Below are 24,890 nucleotides of genomic sequence, written 5' to 3' on the forward strand. Positions count from 1 at the left end.
TTCCCCTTTCTGCGTGGCATGTAAAATGGTAACCCTGTAACTAGTATAGTCCAGTTACAGATATGCTGTATCCAGGACTGTTTGTAAACTTCTGAGTCCCCCAAGCCTTTCTGTGTTGGAGGGAAGCCTTCCAGATTATCAGTGGTAGTGATAAGCATTTGGTAGCCTATCTACCAAAAGAGTGGTTTCTGGCCCAGAAATTGTAGTTTATTCGCCATTTTGGCAGTTTTTCCATCTCTTTCAACTTTCTGGTCCAAAAGTTCGCATTTGTGCTGGTTTCCCACCTTTCCTACAACTAGCCTAATCCAGATAAAGATTTGCTGTATCCACGACTGTTTGTAAGCTTCGGAGACCCCTAAGACTTTCTATGTTGAGGGAATCCTTCTAGCTTATCAGTGGGCGTGGTAAGCACTAGATAGCCTCCTATCTACCACAAGAGGAGTGGTTTCTGGCCCAGAAATTGTAATTTATTGGTTGTTTGAGCATTTTTTTCCATCTCCTTCAACTTTCTGATTTAAAAGCCCGCATTGCGCTTGTTTCCCACCTTTCCTCTTACTAGTCTAGTCCAGATTCGCTGTATCCAGGACTGTTTGCAAGCTTCTGAGAGGTGCCAAAGTCTGCTCTTCAATTTTTCCCATAGATGTGCTAGTTCTCTCCTCTCCTGCACTTTTACTAGCTTATTAGTCTAGCACTTTACCCTACCAGACTTCTTGTAGCAATTATTGTAGCACACAAAAGCACTACCAGCACTAACGTTCTACAAGGAAACAGCTCCGGTACTTATTAATGCCCACCCCTCCAGGTATGTCTAAAGATCAGTTCCCTGTGCTTTCCTCCTGTTAACCTGGTGAACTTGGGCATCCTGAGGCAATGTAGCAACTGCCTCATGTACAACGACAACCCTCTCCACTTACCTCCCAACACTCTTGCAAGAGATGCACTTATATATCTAAATTGGAAGCCACGCACTTTCCAGCCAAGACCGGAGTAGCTGGTCAAGAGGAGAAGGTCAACACTTGCACCACACCACATGGAACACATAGCCCTCCAGAACACACACCAGCACTGCCTTCACAAAAAAACACAAACCACACACCCACCTTCGCGGAAGCTCTCAATAAAAATCTACCTAAACAGCTGAGACCTCCAAGGCAGAAATGCACTCGACCACCACAACACAACACTAATCACGAGACATATAACTCTCCTAAACAGTGTGCCACTCAACCAAATTCCCTAAGGCAAAATAGCATGCCCGGCACACTAGTCATAGGTGACTCAATAGTGAGGCACACTGATGTCCCACTCACTAGGTTAAATAAGGAGAAAGTAACAGTCAGCTGCCTGTCAGGATCCGCCATACAACGCACGCACTCAGGTCCCTCAACAACAGGTACAAATATGACTCTGTCATTGTACATGTGGGTGTGAATGACCTAAGACGTACCTCCCTAGACTACATGAAGAGAGACATGGAGGAGTACAAGCAGAAAATTATTGATTTTAACAATTAGCTAAGTTTCTGGTGTCATTCTAAGGGGATCCAGTACCTGTCTGCCTGGGATAACAAAATTGACAGACCGCGATGCTTTGTCAGAAATGGCTTGCAACTGTCACCTCTGGTCTTCCGGATACTGGCCAAGGCTCTTGCCACCCTTATAGTGCCTTTTTTAGGTGGTGTTCCAAAGAGCAAATTACCACTGTAACAGCTACAAATACAACCTGAGGGTCATGCTGCTCAACGCTAGAAGTCTAAATCTCAAAATGCAGTCGCTTGAAGCACTCCCTAAAATGGAGAACATGGACATTTGTGCTGCAACAGAGACCAGGTTCAAGGCAGCAGAAAGCACTACCAAGCTACAACTTATTCCACACTTTTTGGCCTCAGAACTTGGACAGAAGCTCCAAAGGTGGTGGTGTTTCCATTTTCAAAAAGGATGCACACACCTCCAGACTGCTATCCCAACATAATGCATCAGAGTTACTTCAGGTGCAGCTAACATTGGGTAAGACAGCGATTCAGGTCGTAGCCTGTTACAGGCCCCCAACCATGTCCCAAGATGCTCACTCCACATTCCTAAGCACCCTGGAGAATATTAGGGTCCAACCTAACACAATCATACTGGGCAACTTCAACTACCCCTCCATTAACTGGGAAAACTACTCATGTACCAATACACTTGCCCAACATTTCCTGGAATTCATTAATTCCAATGCCCTGGACCAGCTCGTTCTTACCCCCACTAGAGGTAGCAACATCCTTAATCTGGTCATTACTAACATGGGCGACCGTTGCTCTACTCCAATAGTCAACTCCTCCATGGTTAGATCCCACCACAAACTAATCACCTTGGAAATCCACCCCCCCCCCAAAGGTAACCACCATGAAAAACTTCTCCAAAGCTAACTTTGGGCTCCTAAGAACAGAGGTGGCTAACTTCACAGCACCCATGCAAATGGAGAATAGTTGCATGACCGCCAAATCATACACCAATGCACTGTACGAACACGTACACAAATGCATGGATCTCGCCATACCCAATAGAACCAAGACCCTCTCCTCCAAAAAAGGAAGCCAATCTGGTGGTCCCCTGCCATAAACAAACTCCACAACAGAAGGAGGAAACTGATGCGGAATAAGGTGAAGTCCCAAGACTGGGAAAACTCCCTTATAAGCCTCAACAAAAAGTTGAGATCCCTCATTAAATCCTTTAACGCTAGCTATGAAAACAGAATTGCAGCAGACAGTAAAGACAATCACAAGGCCTTCTATAATTATGTAAAGAACCTCCATGGCAATACCCAGATTTGCTCTGAGCTACTGCACAATGGTACCTCCTATACTGAGTGAACAGATATTGCCAATATACTGATCGACAGATTCAGTGTCAACTTTTCCCCTCTCTCCCCCTCAGAGGACCAATCACAATACCAGTAGACTGTCAGGCACCCAGTACTACTGCTGCATTGGTTAAAACAGCACTGTCCAAGGCCAAAAATACAGCTTCTATGGGTCCTGACAATATCACTGGCTGTGCTCTAAATGAACTACAGAGTGAACTGGTACCTCACCTGTGTACCCTGTTCAATCACAGTCTCACCTCAGGGTTTGTCCCTACCAAATGGCGCACTGCTATAATCATCCCTCTCCACAAAGGAGGAGCGTCTACAGACTGTGGGAACTATCGCCCCATTAGCCTGACAAGTCTGATATGCAAAGCTATGGAATGCATCATCATGGGCCTAATAAACAAGGATATAGGGAATCTCCAAACTCTGGATCCCACACAGACTGGTTTTGTGAGGGGTAGATCATGCCTGCTCAACTTGGTCGACTTCTTGGAGTCCATCACCAGAGCTGTGGATGAAGGAAAGGTGGTTCCATACAGCCTACCTTGATCTGGCCAAAGCCTTTGATACCATTCCCCACTCAGAAATCATAGAAAAACTCACTAAGCTAGGCATCAACCCCTATATCACCAGGTGGGTTGCAAACTGGCTCACAGATAGAACCCACGGTGTGAAAGTAACTGACTCAAGTCAGACTGCTGACCAGTCATGAGTGGAGTCCCACAGGGATAGGTCCTGGTTCCTCTCCTGTTTGGTATCTACTTCTCAGAAGTCCAGTCCAACACGAAGGGACTCTGGCTGACAAAGTTCACAGACGACTGCACGTTGGGAGCCATTAACTCCCCAAGTGATGTTGACATCCTACAGAAAGGCCTCACTGAGACCAACGACTGGTGTCATAACCATGGCTTTAAGCTCAATGTCACAAATTGTGTCGTCATCCCATTTGGGAAAAACCCAGTTCCCATGAACTACCACATCGACGGTAGTCCACTGAACACAGAAGGCGTTATAAGAGATCTGGGAACACAGGTTGACAGCAACCTCTCTTTTAACCACCACACTGTCACTGTGGTCAGAAAGTCCTTCTATTTGGTAAATCTCTTTACTAAAGGTTTTGCATCCAGGAGGGAAGAGGTCATCGTCTCCCTCTACTCTTCCCTCATTAGGCCAGTCATAGAGTACAATGCGCAATTTGGCATGTACCTCACTAGACACCTGCAACTGGGGATGCCGCAAAAGTACCTCACAAAGAGGATCCTAGGCCTTAAACACTTGTCCTACATGGACTTGCTCAAAAAACTCCCAACTATTCTCTGTCTCATATCACCTACTTAGAGGCAATCTCTGCTTGACTTATAAAGCCATGTCTGACCCAGCTCCATTATAAATCCTATATCTAAAGAAATCCCAATCCCTCCACACCACACGCTCCAAAGACCTCAACCTCATTACCACAATCAACAGAACGTGCTGGAGGGACAGGTTCATAACCCAGAGACTGCCTATGCTATGAAATAGACTTCCCATACATGTCAAACAGAGCACCTCACTAGCCCTCTTCAAGAGGAATCTTGATGAGTGGATGGGGAATAGAAAATTCATCCCAGGGATTAATCCAATGGCTCTATTCGACAGAGGCACTGGAAATTAAGGTTGGGTGGCACAATGCCAGGGTAATGCTATGGGCTAGGTTTGGAAAGGCTCCAGGACCATTAGCCTAGTCCACACCTATGATCCTATGAATCTACGAAAAGTCCCAAATAGGATACCTATCTGCTGTAGGCTTGGCAGCTGAAATAATGTGATGAGCTACTTAACGGACCAAATTCAAAAAGGCAGCATTCAGAATGGCAGTAAAGAGGGGTGGGGGCTGTGCAAAAAATGTCTACAAAAAAAAAAGCAGAATAAAGAGACACCCTGCCTCCTCCAGCTCTGGATTGGAAGCACAAGTGTAAGAATTCAATGTATGTGGTTAAGCATGTCAGAGGTGGTGAGCAGTGGCACTCTGGGACAAGCATGTCAGTTACAGCAACAGGATGTGAAAGACTTGCACAAGGCCCTGTGCTGGCATAGGTCATGTTCCCTAAAGATGTGCTTCCATTCATCTCCAAGGACAGACCTTCACCAGACCTCAAGCTTACAAGTCTGAAACCTGAAAAGCAGACCTTCATTTAGGAAGACCCAGTGGAATCTTTTCAATCTGGGCTATCAGATCCAGTGGAACTCAGTACAAAATAAGATTCATTGGGTCCTGAGTGCTACCACAGAACCCAATCAAGAGGCTTCAGACTGGTCTCTGGTCCAACTGTAGACATGCTCAGGCAGTCAACAAAGGGACGGGTGAGGCCTACTGCGCAAGAAATAGTCCCCAGACAAAGATGTCAGGGTTTCACCTCTTCCCGAAGACAGGACAAATGTTAACCTGAACACCTGCTACTCAGAGGTAAAGTCATTACTTGTAGGGAAGCAGAAAGCAATCTCAAAATGCACTAATGTCCAAGAGAGTAACCACCATCTGACCTCCATTTCATTAGCCTTTTGATACTGCTCCAGTAAAAGTATGGGGGCACTTGGAAAACACAAAATACAATGCTAGACACTTCCAACTTCAAATATTTTGCATTCAGCAAAGCAGTGCATGTGTTCCTCCTTCTTAAGTCTGCGGACTCTTATAGCAATGATTCAAGTCAAGTGCCCTTCCAATGCAATACTGACAACACTGGTGCTGGATCTAGCACATTCCTTGATGGCCACATGTACTATGCAGAATATTCTGTTGCTTTAGGCAACAAAGAAAGTAACCTTTCTATGATGAACATCAGGGCAACAATCCAAACTGTGAAGAATGGCAGAAAAGAACAGGTGGGCTCAGTAGGCCTTTCCTAGTATGGATCACTATACCTTGAAAGGAACATAAGAGTCCACAATATGACATTCAGCAGTTTCTCCTCCCTCTTCTACTTTAATGGTTTGCTTTTATGCAATAAAACATGCAATCAAAGATGTACATCATACTAGGAGGATGGTCCAAGTGAAACAGTAAGATACACAATACTCAAAAGACATTTTACTACCTGTGACTGAGGCTGTTGTTTTGACAGCGGTCCCGATGCTAGAACTAGCTACTATGGAGGCAGCAGTCCCACTTTTAGCAGCTCCAGCGGTTTGTCCTTGACTTACAAAGACAGGCTGATACTGATGACTAGCAGTTTTAACAAGAGGTATGGAAATAGTGGTAGAGTTCAGAGTTGATCCCTCTAATGGCTGAAAAAAAACATATGTACAAAGTAAGTCCTAAGATAATGGCCATTACATTTCACCATAACTTTATTTTAAGGTGATAGGATAAAGCACTTCTAAAAATCTCAAATTTACTGACAGTCCATGAAAGGTTACTTGCAACAAAAATGCATGCACATACTGACCGTGACTCTCTCCTTACTCAGCCTGGTGAGAGGGACATCTGTGTGTCTCATAATGGAGTCTCCTATAACCAACATATTGTGTTGTGTGGTAGTTTGTCTTGTGGGCTTATAAGATGAAAAAACGTGAGATATGGCTGTATGTGTCATATTTATGTACACATAAGCCATCACACATAGATGCACTTTATGCATAGACCATAGACCCATATGTGTATGAAAAGATTTAATCCAGTTTGAAAATAACATGCATGATAATGAGTCTTTAAAATGTTGGCATATATAACCACAGATGTTACTGTCAAAGGTCATGGAAAAAGGGGAGATTGGGGAGACTGAAATAACAGTGTCAAAGATCAGAACTAAACTGTAACTGGACATCAACACATACATTCATTTTTTTGTGTTGCATTCAAGTTGAGAGGATCAGGAAAAAGCTGATTAAAATCTGGTTTAAAAACAGGGTTTCTCATGCTGAATGTGTGTGGCTGTTGCATCACCTCCCAGGTCACTGGCAAATAATGTGTCCCAAAAGTTGGTGCTATATTCACATCTTTTTAAATACTTGCTGTGGACAATAGTAGTCATCTGCAGAACAAGTCTGCTAACAGAAGATATCAAAGAATGACCCTACAATGGGCGACAAGGGAAGAATTCTTCAAAATATCTAACTCATTCCAATTGACAGTACTGACTATGCACTGCCTTGTTCCATGCCTACACTGCTAGCAGAGTAGGCTGATTTTACAATCTTGCATTCTAACACAGAGTGGAGTGCTTAAACTTGAAAGTAAATTTGTGGCATTTACTACCACAACTAAGCTGCTTAAATGTGAAATAAATGCAATTAATTCAGCACATAAAGCAAAGCACTGCTACAGTTCCTCAAATTGATGCATTTGCTTTACAAACTTTTTTTTCTCATGCAAGATCCAGGAGATCTGCCTACCCTGACAGTACAAAGGTATTTCATGATTCCTTAGCCCGAGTGCTGTTTTGCTGATGTAGTGACCACTGAATCAGTAATCAGTATTCAGCATAACTGTAGGAGCATGTGCTTTTCAGGATGAAGTTACAAGAAAACAGCAGAAAGGTTATCAGCTGTGTAGACCATTTGTAAGTAAGACGGAAGATAAAGACAAAAATGCATTTTTACTATATCAGTTGACCTACAAAAAGACCCGATTTGATGGGACCTCTTTTCAACCAATCATAATTTGGCACTTTTCTCTGCACAATCCTACATTTGCGGCTATTCAGGAACTGGTACCAATACTACGTTTTCAGTGATGTGCCCGTCAGTCAACCGGCTGACAATGAAGTCAGTAACTGCAAATGACACAAAATATGGTGAAGCTGCAAGCATTATGTTTTCTGTCCATTTGTTCAGAAGTCACCAAAGTGATCCATGTTACCCTGCTGTGTCAGCTCAATGCACAGCAGCAATGGATAAATTTACTGGCTCAACAAACTAATGTGCACATAATAAAATGTAGCAGACAGCTCATATACATAAATACTCAACTTCCCATCCTGTACAGCTCAGCATGGCATCCCTAGACCTACCCCAACAAGCAAACCTAAAAACATATTGAACACATTACTAACTGTAGGTTGTGCACAACCAGATACCAGATCAACCAGACTACATGCAGTGCTGACATTCAGTAGGGAGTCATGCGGTCACACAGCCTGATTCACCAATGATGCAGCAATGTTACATACATAAGTGTGTGTGTGCATATGGCCTGCGCTGTCAGCTCATCCCACATGCCTCCAATCATCACCTTACAAAAAAACAATAAACAATACAGATTTGATACTGTACTATTAATCAATATAAAAGTGCATATGTGTATTAACTGCAAGGAACCCTGACTGTGGAATAAATCAGGAATAACTCATAAAGCTATCTTGGATATGCCAAAGCCACTACTAAGTTAACCATTATAGTACTGGTGCATCAAGCCTGAAAACTGTTTCCACTTAGTAGCATAACACTGCTGATTGGAGGGCTTCCTACCAGCCTCAATACCCTCCAACACCCTAGGCCATCAAACCAGGAAGGATCAGAGCATCTATATGATGGTCCAGGCTATGAAGTAGAGTTAAATATCTTCCCAGCTATGAAGGACATTCCTGGATTAGACCAGGACAGCGTCCTGAAATGATAGGGGTCACTGGAACTAAAAATTATGCCTTTCTTGGCCACCAAAGAGTGACAACGAGTTCTAGTCTTTCTTTCTACAAGATGAAATAAGATGAAATGTGGAATCAATGGGATTATGTACAGGAACATTCCATATTGTGGGAGACAGAGCACATCCATTACAACCTCCTCCTTGCCCTGAAAACCTGAGCAGAAGACAGAAACAATCTAATTCTATTAAGTAACAGGTTATGTCTGGACTGCCCCACTTTCGTAGACCCTGACCAGGAAATGGCCTTTGAATCTGTGGTTTCAGTACAGGATTACAAATGTAGCTCAGCTTATCCACCAACTATACAATTTGTGCTAGATGTGAAGTACTGAGAAAGCAGTTTATTTTAATTTACTTACACTTGTTTACCAAAAAATATCCATTTGGGAGCTGCTCTTTGGTGAAGAAAGATAAAACACTAAGTCACAGACAAGCTGATATCAAACAACATACTGGGAGTCTATAGGAGCTGGTGGGGGGGGGGGGGGACATGAGAAAGTGGCTGCTGCCAGCTCACACATCGGAGGAGGTGTCAGATCTTGCTTGCTACATGGGTAACACACCCAAGGTGTCTACGCAGTAAAGCATTAATCTACTAAGCCCATGTGGCTAAGTGCAACTTGCACTGTGAGCATAGGAGAATTCAACATGTGGAGGCAAACTTTCCCTTGCAGGGCATGTATAATGGAGCTTGCAAGAGCCTCTCCAGGGAGGGGGCAGGTTTGCTTATAGATAGCACAGGCCACCCTGCAGGAACAGCAAAGCTCTACTGCTCCCTACCACTCTGACACTAGCTGCAAGTGTACAAGCTTATGGGGGATTCGCAGGCAGGAATGAAAAGGCCATAGAGTTTTTGTCTCTTGCCATGACCACATAACAAATTGGCCAAATCAGAGCAGTTAGAGGAGCTAGCAGGTTCTGTCTTGTGGGGAGAAGCGGGGGGTGCAAAAATACACATTTTGGGAAGACCTGTTTTCAGCATAGTTATGGGAATAATTCTTCAAACTAAAATAAAGAAAAAAATATATACAGTGGTCATGATGCAGGCAAAGAAACAGAAAGAATAATAAACAGATGTCATATAGGCATAGAGAAATACAGGAAAAAAAATTTGCAAATTTTATCCAGTTAGAGAAATCATGATAGAGATGGGAAAGGGTCTTAAATACTTCACAGTAGAAAACAGTTAAGTGTCAAGTCTACCGAAGAAAAAAAATAATAGGACTGTTTCAATAATATAAAAGAGGCAAGTTGATTAGCATACATGTAAAGATCACAACATAAGTATGTTTTTATCATAAATGCAATGTTCTTTACTTCTTTGCACACAGAACTATTAATATTAGGTGGACACAGTTAATAAAACTGCATTACTGACAGAAACATAACATGGTCACATTTTGCATCATAAACATGAGGTTCCCATCTTGCACAAGGCATTATTACTTTGCTGGAGGTCAACATACACTGTTAACATATGCCACTAAATTTATTAAGGAGGAGTTAAGAGAGTTGACAGTGGAATACTTATAAAACAGTTTTTATATAGCACTTGTTCATTCATGAGATAATGCTCCTGACTATGGCACACTGGAAATGAGCATCTCCTCTCAGGATAGGTCATATTACTTTGTGACATTCTTATATCATGACTGAGTGGTTGCCTCACTTGACAAAGAGGAAGCCTTGAAGCAGAGTGACAGACTTAGTGAATGGATAGCTGAGTAAAGAAACATGCGTGAAATGTGGTATAAGACAATGATGTCCATGAGTGGAATGTTGTTTTCGTTGGTAATGAATGCAGTAGTGAATAAACCAGTTTATAAAATGAAAGATGCTAGATACATGATGCAAAAGGAGGTGGTGATTCCAGTAGTTTTGACATACTCATATGATATAGTTTTAGTTGCTAAGAACAAAAGATGGACAAAGTGTTGGTCCATCTGAATGGATCTTTAAAGGAAATGGGAATGACTTTGAATAGATAAAAGTAAAGATCTGGGTGATGAGGTGAAAACTGCATTTCTCAATGAATGAAGCATCTTTGCTGGGGATAAAATCTGGAAAAAATTATATAGTTATTATGCAATGGAAGAGTTTGATAAAATAACTGAAAAATATACCTCTTCTGTGGAGGACAAATAGAATAGCATTCAGGGAAAAAGGTTTATCTGATGAATTCTGTATTAATGGGAAAATAAGCATATATGTCAAATGTCTATATGATCCCAGAAAAACATGGATAAGAAATTTTGCAAATGATGTTTTCTTTTATGTGAAGTTCAAGATTAAACCCAGTAAAAATAGGTGTATTGTATATGGCTTAAGATGAAGGGGGACTGGGATTACTAAATTCAGATGTTTATTCTTCTTATTTTAACGTGTATGGAGTAAATATTCAGGGAATTGTTATGGCTAGGCTTGCATAGGCACTAGGGCCGATAGCCTAGTACCAACCTATGAATCTATAAATATTGTGGGAAGAAATATCCAGGGAATTGTTATGGCTAGGCTTGCATAGGCCCTAGGGCCGGATAGCCTAGTACCAACCTATGAACCTAAGGGGAGTAAAGGAAGAGAACGAAAAATTAATAGTGAAAATGTTTAAATGCAAGTACAAAACGTTCTGGGAGATGAGAATAAGAAAAAGAGAAAAAGAATCTGTAAACGAAGAAACTGCTGATTGAGGGCTCAGTGTCTGTTATTCTAAAAGTGTATTAATTCTGGTTTAAGCACTTGGGCTTCAGGCCAGTTATTTTACATTAAGAAGGTTCGTGGTCTGCACTCTTGTGGGAGGAGAGGCTGGACTCTGCCCTTCTGAGCTGGGAATTTCTGGTTAAAGGCTTATAGTGCCTGCATATTTGAACTGCTTCTTACTGAAACTGGTACACCTTGTTTGCTGTAGCATAGACTAGATCCAGGCCTGCTGAATCTAGCTTTGTTTGTATAATTTGAGCACTAATCCAGGCATTCTTTAAAGTATTCAATTGTATTTATTACTGCTTGGTAGTAACTTGATTAAAGTGCAGCTATCATTCTAAGTCTTTTGGATTAAGCACTTGGGCTTCAGACCAGTTGTTTTACATTAGGAAGGTTTGTGGCCTGCACTGTGGTGGCAGGACAGGTAGCTTACATCCTTCTAAGTTGGGAACTGCTGATTGAGGGCTCAGTGTCTGTTATTCTAAAAGTATTAGTTCTGGTTTAAGCACCTGGGCTTCAGGCCAGTTATTTTACATTAAGAAGGTTCGTGGTCTGCACTCTTGTGGGAGGAGAGGCTGGACTCTGCCCTTCTGAGCTGGGAATTTCTGGTTAAAGGCTTATAATGCCTGCATATTTGAACTGTTTCTTACTGAAATTGGTAGACCTTGTTTGCTGTAGCATCGACTAGATCCAGGCCTGCTGAATCTAGCTTTGTTTGTATGCATGTTGTTTGTTTGCTTGTTATTTCCCTGAAACGCTAATTCCACCTAAAACGCAGCTTTTCAGCACTTCTGTGGATCCCTAGTGATATCTGCATTGCTTACTGTACTTATTTCCTTGTTTCACTTGAATGAAAGTTGCTGTTTGTCGTTTTTGCATTTAAGTTACCTGTAGCACATTGCATTTAAGTTACCTGGCACTTGCTCACTAAAGCAATTATATAGGTCAGCACTAAAAAATTAAAAGCACTACACCCTCACAAACTCCCCTTGAGTACCTTGTTCCCCATTGGCCCTTTTTTTTCAATTATAAAGGAATTCCCAATACTATTCTAGCATGTCCAGAGGTCAGTTGTCAATCTCCTCTGCGGTCCAGCTGGTGAATCTGGGAATCTTGAGGCAATGTTACAACTGCCTCATGTACACAGACAACCCTCTCCTCCTCCCAACAAATTCCAACACATGTGAGAGATGCAACCATATAGCCAAACTGGAGGCTAAGCTCTCTCAACTCAGTACTGGCGTAACCAGTCAGGAGGAAAAGGAAACCACACTCACTACAATTCCAGTCTCACATAGACCTACCACGACAGCAAACCAAACACATAAACACACAAAACATACTCGGAGGCTCTAAATAAAAATCTGCCTAAGCAGCAGAGACCTCCAAAGCAGACACCCAAGCAACCGCTACCCCAAAACAAAACACGTGCAACACATAGCTCACAAAGCCAGTGTGCTGAATCACAGCCCTTAAAGCTAAACAACACACCTGATACACTTGTAATAGGTGACTCTATCGTCAGGCACACTGACGTCCCCCTCACCAGGCTGAACAAGGAGAAGGTCACGGTGAGCTGCCTGTTGGGCGCTAGGATCCGCCACATAACACAAGCACTCAGGTCACTCCAAGGCAAGTACAAATATGACTCAGTCATTGTCCATGCTGGTGTGAATGACCTGAGATGTACCTCCCTGGACTACATGAAGAGAGACATAGAGGAGCTCTCTGAGCATGTAGCCGAGGCCGGTATGACCCTGACCTTGAGTAGCATCTTACCTTCACCAAGAATGATGCCACAATATGAAGACAAGATGATCAATTTCAACAATTGGCTTAAGTATTGGTGTCATTCAAAGGGGATCCAATGCCCGTCAGCCTGGGATGACATGCTCGACAAGCCACGATGCTTCGCTATGGACGGCTTGCACCTATCACCCCTGGGCTTTTGGATATTGGCAAAGGCTCTTGCTACCCCCATAGTGCCGTTTTTAGGCAAGGCTCAAAAGACAAACCCACCTCCATAGATATCACAAGGGATAAGAAACTAAGACTAATGCTACTCAAAAGTCTAAACCTCAAGATGCATGCACTCGAAACTCTCCTTAGCATGGAGAACATCGATATCTGTGCAGTAACAGAAACCTGGTTCAAGGCTCCCGAGAGCACCCCAGCACTACCAGGTTATACCTCATACCATGCTTTTCGGCCCCAAAACTTGGACCGAACCACAAAAGGAGGGGGAGTATCAATATTCGTCAAAGATACCTACACCTCCAGGTTGGTGGCACAGCACGAAGCATCAGAGACTATCCATGTGCAACTAACAGTGGGTAAAACTGCCTTCCAGTTTATAGCCTGCTACAGACCACCCTCCCAAACCCAGGAACTCCACTCGGCCTTCCTGAGAACACTGGAAAATATGAAGGTCTCTCCAGACACCATTATATTGGGTGACTTCAACTACCCAATCATAGACTGGGAGCATTACTCTAGCTCCAACACCCTAGCCCAAAGGTTCCTAGAATTTATAAACTCAAATGCTATGGAACAACTTGTTACCACTCCCACAAGAGGGGAAAACATACTGGACCTGATCATCACCAACATGGGGACTCTATGCTCCAGACCAGAAGTGTATCCCTCACTGGTAAGATCAGACCATAAACTAATCTCACTGGATATTCACATCCCGACCCCACCCCCTGCCCAGAAAACCACAGTGAAAAACTTCTCTGAAGCAAATTTCACACTTCTCAAAACCGAGGTGGAATCCTTCAAAGCCCCCGGGCCTGTGGAAAATACAGCCCAGACAGCAGAATCCTTTATAAACGCATTCTATGAACACCTTCAGGAATGCATGGATCATGCAATCCCAAATAAAACCAAGACCCAATCCTCCAAAAGCAGACGTCCTGTCTGGTGGACCCCAGCCATAAACAAACTATACAATAGAAGGAGGAAGCTACTACACGATAGAGCAAAATCCCAAAAAGGGAAGGCATCTCTGATCAGTATTAGCAAAAAACTACGGGCACTCATAAAATCGTCTAAGGCCAGCTTTGAGAGAAAAATTGCACAGGACACTAAGGATAATCACAAGGCTTTCTTTAGTTATGTTAGGAACCTGGGTGGGAATTACCAGATATGCTCATAATTAGTCCAAAATGACAAAAAATACACCGAACCCACAGACATTGCCAACATCCTAGCTGACAGGTTCAGCGCAAACTTCTCCCCCTCCCACCAAAGGGCAAATATCTATCCCAGCAGAGTGCTGCCCCTGACATCTCAGATGCTCAGGTAAGAGCCGCCTCTCCAAAGCAAAAACACAGCATCAATGGGACCAGACGGTGTCCCGGGCTGCGTCCTACATGAACTCCAAGAAGAGCTAAACCCAAACATAAAACTACTGTTCAATCTCAGCCTTACTACAGGATATGTACCCAAAGAGTGGCGTACAGCAACGGTGGTCCCTCTCCACAAAGGTGGTGCCTCAACGGATCCTGGAAACTATCGCCCCATAAGCCTGACTAGCTTGGTCTGCAAAGCTATGGAAAGGATCATCATGGACCTTATAAATAAAGATATTGGGGACCTACAGACACTGGATCCTACCCAGTTTGGCTTTGTTAAGGGCAGATCCTGCCTCTTAAACCTGGTCGATTTCTTTGAAAGGCCATTGACGAGGGGAAGGTGGTCCACACAGCCTACCTGGACCTCGCAAAAGCCTTCGATACAATACCCCACTCAGGCATTATAGATGAGCTCACCAGCTTAAATATAAACCCCTATGTCACTAGATGGGTTGCAAACTGGCTCAAAGACAGAACCTACATGGTTAGAATTGCTGGAGCCATGTCAGACTCCAAACCAGTTACAAGTGGCGTCCCACAAGGCTCAGTCCTGGGACCTCTTTTGTTCGGTATATATTTCTCAGAGGTACAGGCCAACACGGAAGGACTGTGGCTGACCAAGTTCGCAGATGACTGCAAACTGGGCGCCATAATCGACTCTCCAGCCGACACAAGCATCCTCCAAAAGGGCCTCATAGAAACAGACAACTGGTGCCAGAGCCATGGCCTCAAGCTAAACGCCAAAAAGTGTATAGTCATCCCCTTTGGCAAAAACAAAGTGCCCACAAATTACCACATAAGTGGTAATCCATTAAGTACGGAAGAAGTAATTAGGGACCTGGGGACCCAAGTTGATAGCAATCTCTCATTTGACAACCACGTGGCCAAAGTGGTTAGAAAAACATTTTATATAGCCTATCTAATCATGAAGGGATTCACATCTAGATCAGGGGAGATCATCGTGCCTCTTTACTCATCCCTCATCAGGCCCATAATTGAGTACAATGCCCATTTTGGGATGTACCTTACCAGACCACCTGCAGCAATTGGAAAGACCCCAAAAGTACCTCACCAAGAGGATCAAAGGGCTCAAACAGATGCCATATGCTGCCCGGTTAAAGAAACTCCAGCTCTACTCAGTGGCATACCGCCTGCTCAGGGGCGATCTGTGCCTGACGTATAAAGCCATGTCCAACCCAGAATTAATGGACATGCTGCACCTCAGAAAATCCAAATCCCATCGAGCTACGCGCTTGAGAGACGTGAACCTCAGCACTGAAATAAATAGGACATGCTGGAGGGACAGATTCATAACCCAGAGGCTCCCTTCACTCTGGAATAAAATCCCAGTCCAGGTTAGGCAGAGTTCCTCATTGACTCTCTTCAAGAGGAATCTTGATGAGTGCATGGGGGATGGTAGGTTTACCCCGGGTATCACTTCTGTGTCACTGTTAGATAGAGGCACAGTATACTAACCTCAAAAAAGGGCATAGCAAAATTAATTTAAAATGGGTGGCGAAAGCCAAACACTCTGGCTAGGCTTATAAATGCCCTAGGGCAGATAGCCTAGTATGAACCTATGAACTAACAATTAAGAAAAAATACTAACATGGAGAATAAAAACTGATGATATGGAGAAAGTAAGAAGGATGAGATATAATAATGTGATGAAAACAATATTATTAAGTAAATCCATTGGAAATTTTACCAGAATCAATGATTAAAGCCATTAACGTAAGGAAAAAGTGCTGTACCAATACAGTAGTGCCAGGATTTCCTGTGGAGACTGGTAATAAATAAGTTATAAGTAAAGGGGAATATATCACATAAAAAGAAAGTTAAAAGAGTTTATTTTGTGGGAAGGAAGAGATAAAGCATTTTTTTACTGGAAAGGGGTGGTGAAACTCTGGAAAAAGTTGTGTGAAGTTTTTTTTTGAGAATATTAGTGAAAAGCAACATATATATATATATATATATATATATATATATATATATATATATATACACACACACACACACACACACACATATATATATATATATATATAGATATATATGAATATGTAGACAGATGAACAAGAAAAAAAGAATATGTGAGACAGACTGAAAATAATTTATTTTACGTAATATGGATTTATTTGAAAAGAAAGACTGATTTTTTTTAATGGGAAATGGATTTTTGCACATCTACTGCAAGTATTTACATTATGGTTGTGGAAGGAGGAGTATGGGTCAATTATGAGAGAACAATGAAGATGTTACAAGAAAAATGATAAATAGCAAAAAAAAAAAAAAACAACGTATATATGTGCCTGTACATATGCACATTTTCTAAGTATGTAAATAATGTTTTTTATGTTGCATTACATCACCTGGAGTGGGAATAAAACTCACAGCCTTCTGGTCTTCCAGCGCCAGTGGTGAGTATGGTACCTGTTGAGCCTCTGACACTGCAACCCTGAATTAGCAGTTGTCCTAGGGATCACCCAAGTCCATTTCTGCAACTCTGAACCATTCAAAAATCTGTCCATCCAGCTTCTTTTCATAAAGGTTGGAGAATGGTCTGCTAAGTTAGCCTGACAGGAAGTCCAGGTCTGAAGGGATGTAGGAGGGGGTGTCTGTTGAAATACAGAGGACCACATGCCACACCAGTGGTGTAGAGGTATACAACCCTGACTACAGCTCAGATGACCCAAGTTGGACTAGTAGCTCAGGCTTCTGATGCAGCAGCAGGGAGGGATGGGCTGTATCCATCTAGTAGGTGAGAGACTGTTGCACAGTCATTCCCCTTGTTGTTTCTGGCACAGAGTGGGCCTGTCCAGGGGATGGCATAGTCTAAGAGGGGATGGGAGGGAGCATGGCTGACTTTCCACAGAGACAGAGTGAGATGCTGCACGCTTCCATTGCACTCCTGCCCATATGATGCAACCACATAACTAGAAGGATGAGGAAGGGGGAAACCAGGGTTAGACCTGAAAAGTAACAACCCCTAAGATAGGTGAAGGACATCACTGTTCCCCCCAAGACACCCTTTGGATTCAAGCTGGTCCCATTCTAAAAATCAATGTCAGTCTAGAGGTAATAACTTAGTTTTAAATGTGACAAGATTAACAATATTAGTTACTTGGATGTCACTGTTTCAACAAACGCTGCATGCAGCAGATGGGAAGCAACCAATTTTAGGAAGCTAATGTTTTCCAGTGGTTACCTGCATAACTTGAGTAACCACTCTTGTGACAGAAAAAGAGCTTGGTAAATGGGCAAAGGGTGAGGCTATCCAAGTTGGTATCTGATGACAGTCAGTTTTTGTAAGACCTGGACAAACCTAAGACATTATTTTTGGATAGGGCTTACCCCACAGAATTAGTGAATAACATACCCTTCGAAGTGGTCTCAGGAAGAGTGACCAACTGCAAACTAATTTTAGATTATTTGGGGCATCAAACAACACTAAGTTCAGCAGAGCTTCTTATTGCTTTCTTCAAAATAAACAGTTATAAACAAATATGTATTACTGCCCTTTATATCCCTCCTGGTGACAATACAGAATACTGGAAGATATCCTACCTACATTGGATATCCATAACATTTACACAAGAAAATAAATATTACTAGGTGATATGAATGCCAACCGGTTGGACATAAACTCTAACTCCCCTACATCTAGCATGAATCTATATGGTTTCACAAAACAAATGAATAGCCTTACACGTTATAGCAAGACATCAAATTCTCTATCAGACTGAATCCTAGTATCAGACCCTAGCAAATACTGTAACATAGGTACAATGTAAGACTTTATCTGTGACCATCTCACCATTTATACAACTAGACATCTCACAAATCTAGTTAAACGACATATTTATAAAACAACACATAACCTTTTCAAGTTTACGCAAGAAATGTCCATTACTACACTATCATCTATTAACTGGAACTTTGTACAAAATCCTCCCCTTTGATGATTCCGTAAATTAATTCAATACAGCTTTGCTAAATACCCTAAATAGCCTTGCACATTGTAGAAGGAAGAGACTGAAAACAAATAATGCAATTTGGCTATCCAAAAAGAGTAGAATGCTAATGCAGGACAGAGAAAAAGCACGGAAAGAATGGCAAAAATATAAAACATCTCAATGTCTTGAAAAACTTCAGAATGCTTTGCATTCGGGCTAAAAAAAAGCAAATAAATGAAACCAAAAAACTATACTATAATAACTTTCAAAATAATATTAAAACACAGACATCCATTAAGGAAATCTTACATTTCTGCCAAAAATTCAACCCAAACCCCTCTCCAGACAACTCACCACTCAAAAATACAATACAGTTCAACTCTTATTTTATAGATAGTACAGCATATTTAACCAAAGATTGTTCAACAGCTAATCCCAACCTTGCCCAACGGCTACATATCACTGCATCCACTTTCACTTTCAAGCCTGTGCCCACATCCAATATAAAACTACTCTTAAATAAACGTAAACTATGCTCATCAGCTGATGACTTCCAAGTGAGTACCTAAAAATAGCCAATAGGAATCAGACATTCTCCCTCTCTGGAAAAAGTCACACATTATTCCTCTGCATAAAGGAGGAAATTCAACAAACATTAATAACTTTAGACCTATAGCAATCTTATCTTCCCTCATCAAAATACTGAAAAAATGGACAGAAGGAAGTTTCTTTGCTCACCAGTGGGAGTGGGGAGCCTTGAGCAGCCTACCTGTCCTTGGGGGAAGTGACCTCAGCACAAGAAGCTGTAGTAATTGGTTGTTTGGGACCATTCCTAGCTCTTTTGCAGTTCACTGCTTAAAATCCGCCTCTGGGCATTTTTTTCTGGCTATACTGCTCAGACAAGCTCCACGTGGGTTTACAGAGTGGTCCTAGCAGCAAGGAACTCGAAAAAGCGACTACCTTCTGGATTTAAGTATCTTTGCTTTTTTTCACTGGAAATAGCTTCTGTTGCTTACTTTGAACTAGCCCAAACTGTTTTTTTTACTGATTACTGCATTTATTTTAAAATCTGCACTTAAAGTTACATTTAGTCGAATTTAATCGAAAGTTTGCTTGTTTGTTTAATTTAACTGTGGAGGCTGCTCACTAAAGTGTGCTAGCCTGTGTAACTAATTTATCACTGTCTCTGCATTTTCTCTGTGTTTCTACAAAAAACAAAAAAATAATCCTTGTTTTCCCGCCTTCCTCGACTAGTTTAGACCAGTATACAGGCATTGCTGTATTCTGGGCTGTGGGGTAGTTCCTGTGTTGTCCATTACCTTACTTGGATAGAAGGAAGTTTCTTTGCTCACCAGTGGGAGTGGGGAGCCTTGAGCAGCCTACCTGTCCTTGGGGGAAGTGACCTCACACAAGAAGCTGTAGTAATTGGTTGTTTGGGACCATTCCTAGCTCTTTTGTAGTTCACTGCTTAAAATCCGCTTTTGCACGGCTTTGCGCAGTCAAGCGCATAGCGCAGCGCCGGTTAAACTTTTTCTGGCTCCGCCAAGTCTGCTCCTCAATTTTTCCCTTAGAACTGTCCTACTTGCAATCTAAACATCCTATACTCTATCTGAAAAGCTCAGCACTTGCTCCTAAAGCATTTTTTACACAGGTAAAGCACTCTTAAACAAAAGAAAGTACTTCATTCACCTAAATTCTGTTGAGTACCCATTTCCCTATAGGTCCTTTCTGACTCAGTTACACAGCAATCTTTTTCACTATTTCTAGCATGTCGAAGGGTCAGTTACTGGCGCCCTCTCCTGTTCAGCTGGTGAATCTGAGAATCTTGAGGCAATGTTACAATTGCCTCATGTACACAGACAACCCTCTCCTCCTCCCAACAAATACAAATATATGCGAGAGATGCAACTAAATAGCCAAACTGGAGGCTGAGCTCTCTCAATTCAGTACTGGCAAGACCAGTCAGGAGGAGAAGGTAACCACGCACACCACAAACCCAGTCTCACATAGAACTATCACAACTGCAAACCAAACACATAAACACACAAAAACATGCTCGGAGGCGCTGATTAAAAATCTACCAAAACAACAGAGGCCTCCAAAGCAGACACCCAAGCAACCACCACCTCAAGACATAGCACATGCAACACATAGTTCACAAAGTCAGTGTGCTAAACAGTCACAGCCCTTAAGGCCAAACAACATGCCAGACACACTTGTAATAGGTGACTCCATAGTCAGACACACTGATGTCCCGCTCACCAGACTGAACAAGGAAAAGGTCACAGTAAGCTGCCTGTCGGGAGCTAGAATCCGCCACGTAACACAAGCACTCAGGTCACTCCACAGCAACTACAAATATGACTCAGTCATTGTACATGCCGGTGTGAACGACCTGAGACATACCTCCCTGGACTACATGAAAAGAGACATAGAGGAGCTCTCTGATTATGTAGCCCAGACCGGTATGACCCTGACCCTGAGCAGCATCTTACCCTCACCAAGAATGATGCCACAGTACAAAGACAAAATGATCAGTTTTAACAATTGGCTTAATTACTGGTGTCATTCTAAGGGGATCCAATGTCTGTCTGCTTGGGATGACATGCTTGACAAGCCACGCTGCTTCAAGGGATGGCTTGCACCTGTCACCCTGGGCTTCGGATATTGGCCAAGGCTCTTGCCACCCCATAGTGCCTTTTTAGGCAAGGCTCAAATGACAAACCTACCTCCCTAGAAAACACAAGTGGAAAAAACTAAGGGTAATGCTGCTCAATGCCAGAAGTCTAAACCTCAAGATGCACGCCCTCGAAGCCCTCCTCAGTATGGAGAACATCGATATCTGTGCAGTGACTAAAACCTGGTTCAAGGCTCCTGAGAGCACCCCAGCACTATCAGGTTTTACCTCATATCATGCTTTCCGGCCCAAAACTTGGACCGAACCACAAAAGGAGGGGGAGTATCCATTTTCATCAAAGATACCCGCACCTCCAGGTTAGTGGCAACGCACGAAGCATCGGAGACTATCCAGGTGCAACTAACCATAGGCAAAACTGCCTTACAGTTTGTAGCATGCTACAGACCACCCTCTCAAACTCAGGAACCCCACACAGCCTTCCTGAAGACACTGGAGAGTATGAATGTCTCTCCAAATACCATAATTTTGGGAGACTTCAACTACCCAAACATAGACTGGGAACATTACTCAAGCCCCAACACCCTAGCCCAAAGGTTCCTAGAATTCATAAACTCAAATGCAATGGAACAACTAGTCACCATTCCCACAAGAGGAGACAATATACTAGACCTGATCATCACAAACATGGGGACAAAATGCTCCACACGGAAGTATATCCTCTTTGGTAAGATCAGACCATAAATTAATCTCACTGGAAATCCACATCCCACCCCCACCCCCTGCACAAAAGACCACAGTGAAGAACTTCTCAAAAGCCAACTTCACACTTCTTAAGACTGAAGTGGTATCCTTCAAGGCCCCTGGGCCAGTGGAAACCACAACCAACACTGCTGAACCCTTTGCAAATGCCTTCTATGGGCACCTTCAAGAATGCATGGATCATGCAATCCCAAATAAAACCAAGACCCATTTCCCCAAAGGCAGGCGCCCGGTCTGGTGGACCCCAGCCATAAACAAACTTTACAACAGGAGGAGGAAGCTACTATATGACAGAGCAAAATCCCTAAAAGGGAAGGCATCTCTGATCAGTACTAGCAAAAAACTATGATCACTCATAAAATCATCCAAGGCCAACTTTGAGAGAAAAATCGCAAAAGACAATCACAAGGCCTTCTTTAGCTATGTTAGAAACCTGGGTGGTCCCAGATATGCTCAGAGTTAGTCCAAAATGACACAAAATACACTGAACCCACTGACATTGCCAACATTCTGGCAGACAGGTTCAGTGCAAATTTCTCCTCCCCCTCCCCCCCAAAAGGAGAAATAACTATCCCAGCAGAGTGTAGCCTCCCTAACATCTCAGATGCCCAGGTGAGAGCCGCCCTCTCTAAAGCTAAAAACACAGCATCAATGGGACCGGATGATGTCCCGGGCTGTGTGCTACATGAACTCCAAGAGGAACTAAATCCACACATAAGGATGCTGTTTAACCTTAGCCTTACTACAGGATACGTACCCAAAGAGTGGCGTACGGCAACAGTGGTCCCACTTCACAAAGGCGGTGCTTCTACGGACCCTGGAAATTACCGCCCCATAAGCTTGACGAGCCTGGTCTGCAAAGCTATGGAGAGGATCATTATGGAACTCATAAACAAAGACATTGGGGACCTACAGACATTGGATCCTACCCAATTTGGCTCTGTCAAGGGCAGATCCTGCCTTTTAAACTTGGTCGACTTTTTTGAAACAGTCACTATGGCCACTGATGAGGGTAAGGCAGTTCACACAGCCTACCTTGACCTTGCAAAAGCCTTTGACACAATACCCCACTCAGGCATCATAAACAAACTCACCAGCTTAAATGTAAACTCATATGTCACAAGATGGGTTGCAAACTGGCTCAAGGACAGAACCCACAGGGTCAGAGTTGCTGGAGCTATGTCAGACTCTAAGCCAGTCACAAGTGGTGTCCCACAGGGCTCAGTCCTGGGACCCCTCTTGTTCGGCATTTATTTTTCCGAGGTATAGGCAAACATAGGAGGATTGTGGCTGACAAAGTTCACAGATGACTGCAAACTGGGCGCCATAATTGATACTCCAGCGGACACAAACATCCTTCAGAAAGGCCTCATAGAAACGGATAATTGGTGCCAGAGCCATGGCCTTAAGCTGAACGCCAAAAAATGTATAGTCATACCCTTTGGGAAAAACAGGGTACCGACAAATTACCACATAGGTAGTAATCCATTAAGTACGGAAGAGGTAATCAGGGACCTAGGGACCCAGGTTGACAGTAACCTCTCATTTGACACTCACATTGCCAAAGTGGTTAGGAAGACCTTCTATATTGCCCACCTTATCATGAAGGGTTTCACATCTAGATCAACAGAGGTCATTGTGCCCCTGTACTCTTCTCTTATCAGGCCAATGATTGAGTACAATGCCCCATTTGGGATGTATCGCACCAGACACCTGCAGCAGTTGGAAAGACCCCAAAAGTTCCTCACCAAGAGGATAAAGGGTCTTAAACATATGTCATATGCTGCCCGACTGAAAAAGCTCCAGCTCTATTCAGTCGCATACCGCCTACTCAGAGGTGATCTGTGCCTGACGTACAAGGCCATGTCCAATCCGGAATTAATGGACATGCTCCACCTCAGAAAATCCAAATCCATCAGAGCCACGAGAACAAGAGACTTAAACCTCAACACAGAAATAAATACGACGTGCTGGAGGGACAGATTCATAACCCAGAGGCTCCCTACACTCTGGAACAGAATCCCAGTCCATGTTAGGCAGAGCCCCTCACTGACTCTATTCAAGAGAAATCTCGACGAGTGGATGGGAGATCGTAGGTTTACCCCGGGGGTCATCTCTGTGTCACTACTAGACAGAGGCACAGTAAACTAAACCCTAAAAGGGCGTAGTATTCTCATCCTAAGGGGTGGTGAAAGCCACACACACTCTGGCTAGGCTTATAAATGCCCTAGGGCAGATAGCCTAGTACGAACCTATGAACCTAAAAGCAATTGCTAGACTATCTCCTGCAGGAAGAACTTCTATCCCCTACATAACATGGATTCCGTCCTTCCCACAGTACTAGCATTGTCCTTCTAACATATACAGATATTGTCAATAAAGCTAGAGAGAATGGCAAACTAGTCTCTTTCTTACTTCTAGAATTGTCTAAAGCCTTCGACACAGTTTGTCACAGCACGCTTCTACTTCTGATGTCCTCACTATGTTTTTCTCAGCCCACCTTTCTGTGGTTCAAAAGCTACCTATCTAATAGATATCAGTCAGTAAAATGGCACTCCACACTTTCGACTTACCTCACAGTCACTACACCAGTGTACCACAAAGGCTCTATCACTGGTCCCCTCCTCTTCAACATTTGCACCAACACCCTCTACACTTTCACAAAGTAGGCTACCCTAATACAATACGCAGATGATTCCACTCTCATTTGCACATCTGACAACATGGTGCACCTCCAATAAAATACTTAGGAAGCTTTAACAGACACTGAAACATGGCTGCATAACTCAAAACTCATGCTCAACTCAAAAAAGACCAAACTACTACTTTTCCCCCATAAATTCTTCTCTCATGAAGAAAAACAAATTAAGGTACTGTCTCTTGACAATACAACCACTGAAGTCACTTCTCATATCAAAACTATTAGGGGTGGTAGTGAATGATAACCTTACATTTGACCTGCATATACAAAATTGCATAAGAAAACATCAAAAAATAGGAATACT

The 24,890-nt window shown here is 42.9% G+C and overlaps 1 protein-coding gene across 3 annotated transcripts in view; it reads right to left on the bottom strand.

The window, feature by feature from the left end:
* The window catches only part of YEATS2 (YEATS domain containing 2), a 1,703,429-nt gene that overhangs the window by 558,676 nt on the left and 1,119,863 nt on the right, over positions 1 to 24,890 (bottom strand). For all 3 annotated transcript variants that reach the window (XM_044070010.1, XM_044070009.1, XM_044070008.1), the window contains one exon: positions 5,928 to 6,117. In XM_044070010.1, the coding sequence (XP_043925945.1) occupies positions 5,928 to 6,117 (190 nt within the window). The remainder of the gene's footprint in view (positions 1 to 5,927; positions 6,118 to 24,890) is intronic.

Source organism: Protopterus annectens, chromosome 4.part1 (genome assembly GCF_019279795.1).
Source record: "Protopterus annectens isolate FY-2018-M chromosome 4.part1, PAN1.0, whole genome shotgun sequence".
Taxonomy (NCBI): Eukaryota; Metazoa; Chordata; order Ceratodontiformes; family Protopteridae; genus Protopterus; species Protopterus annectens.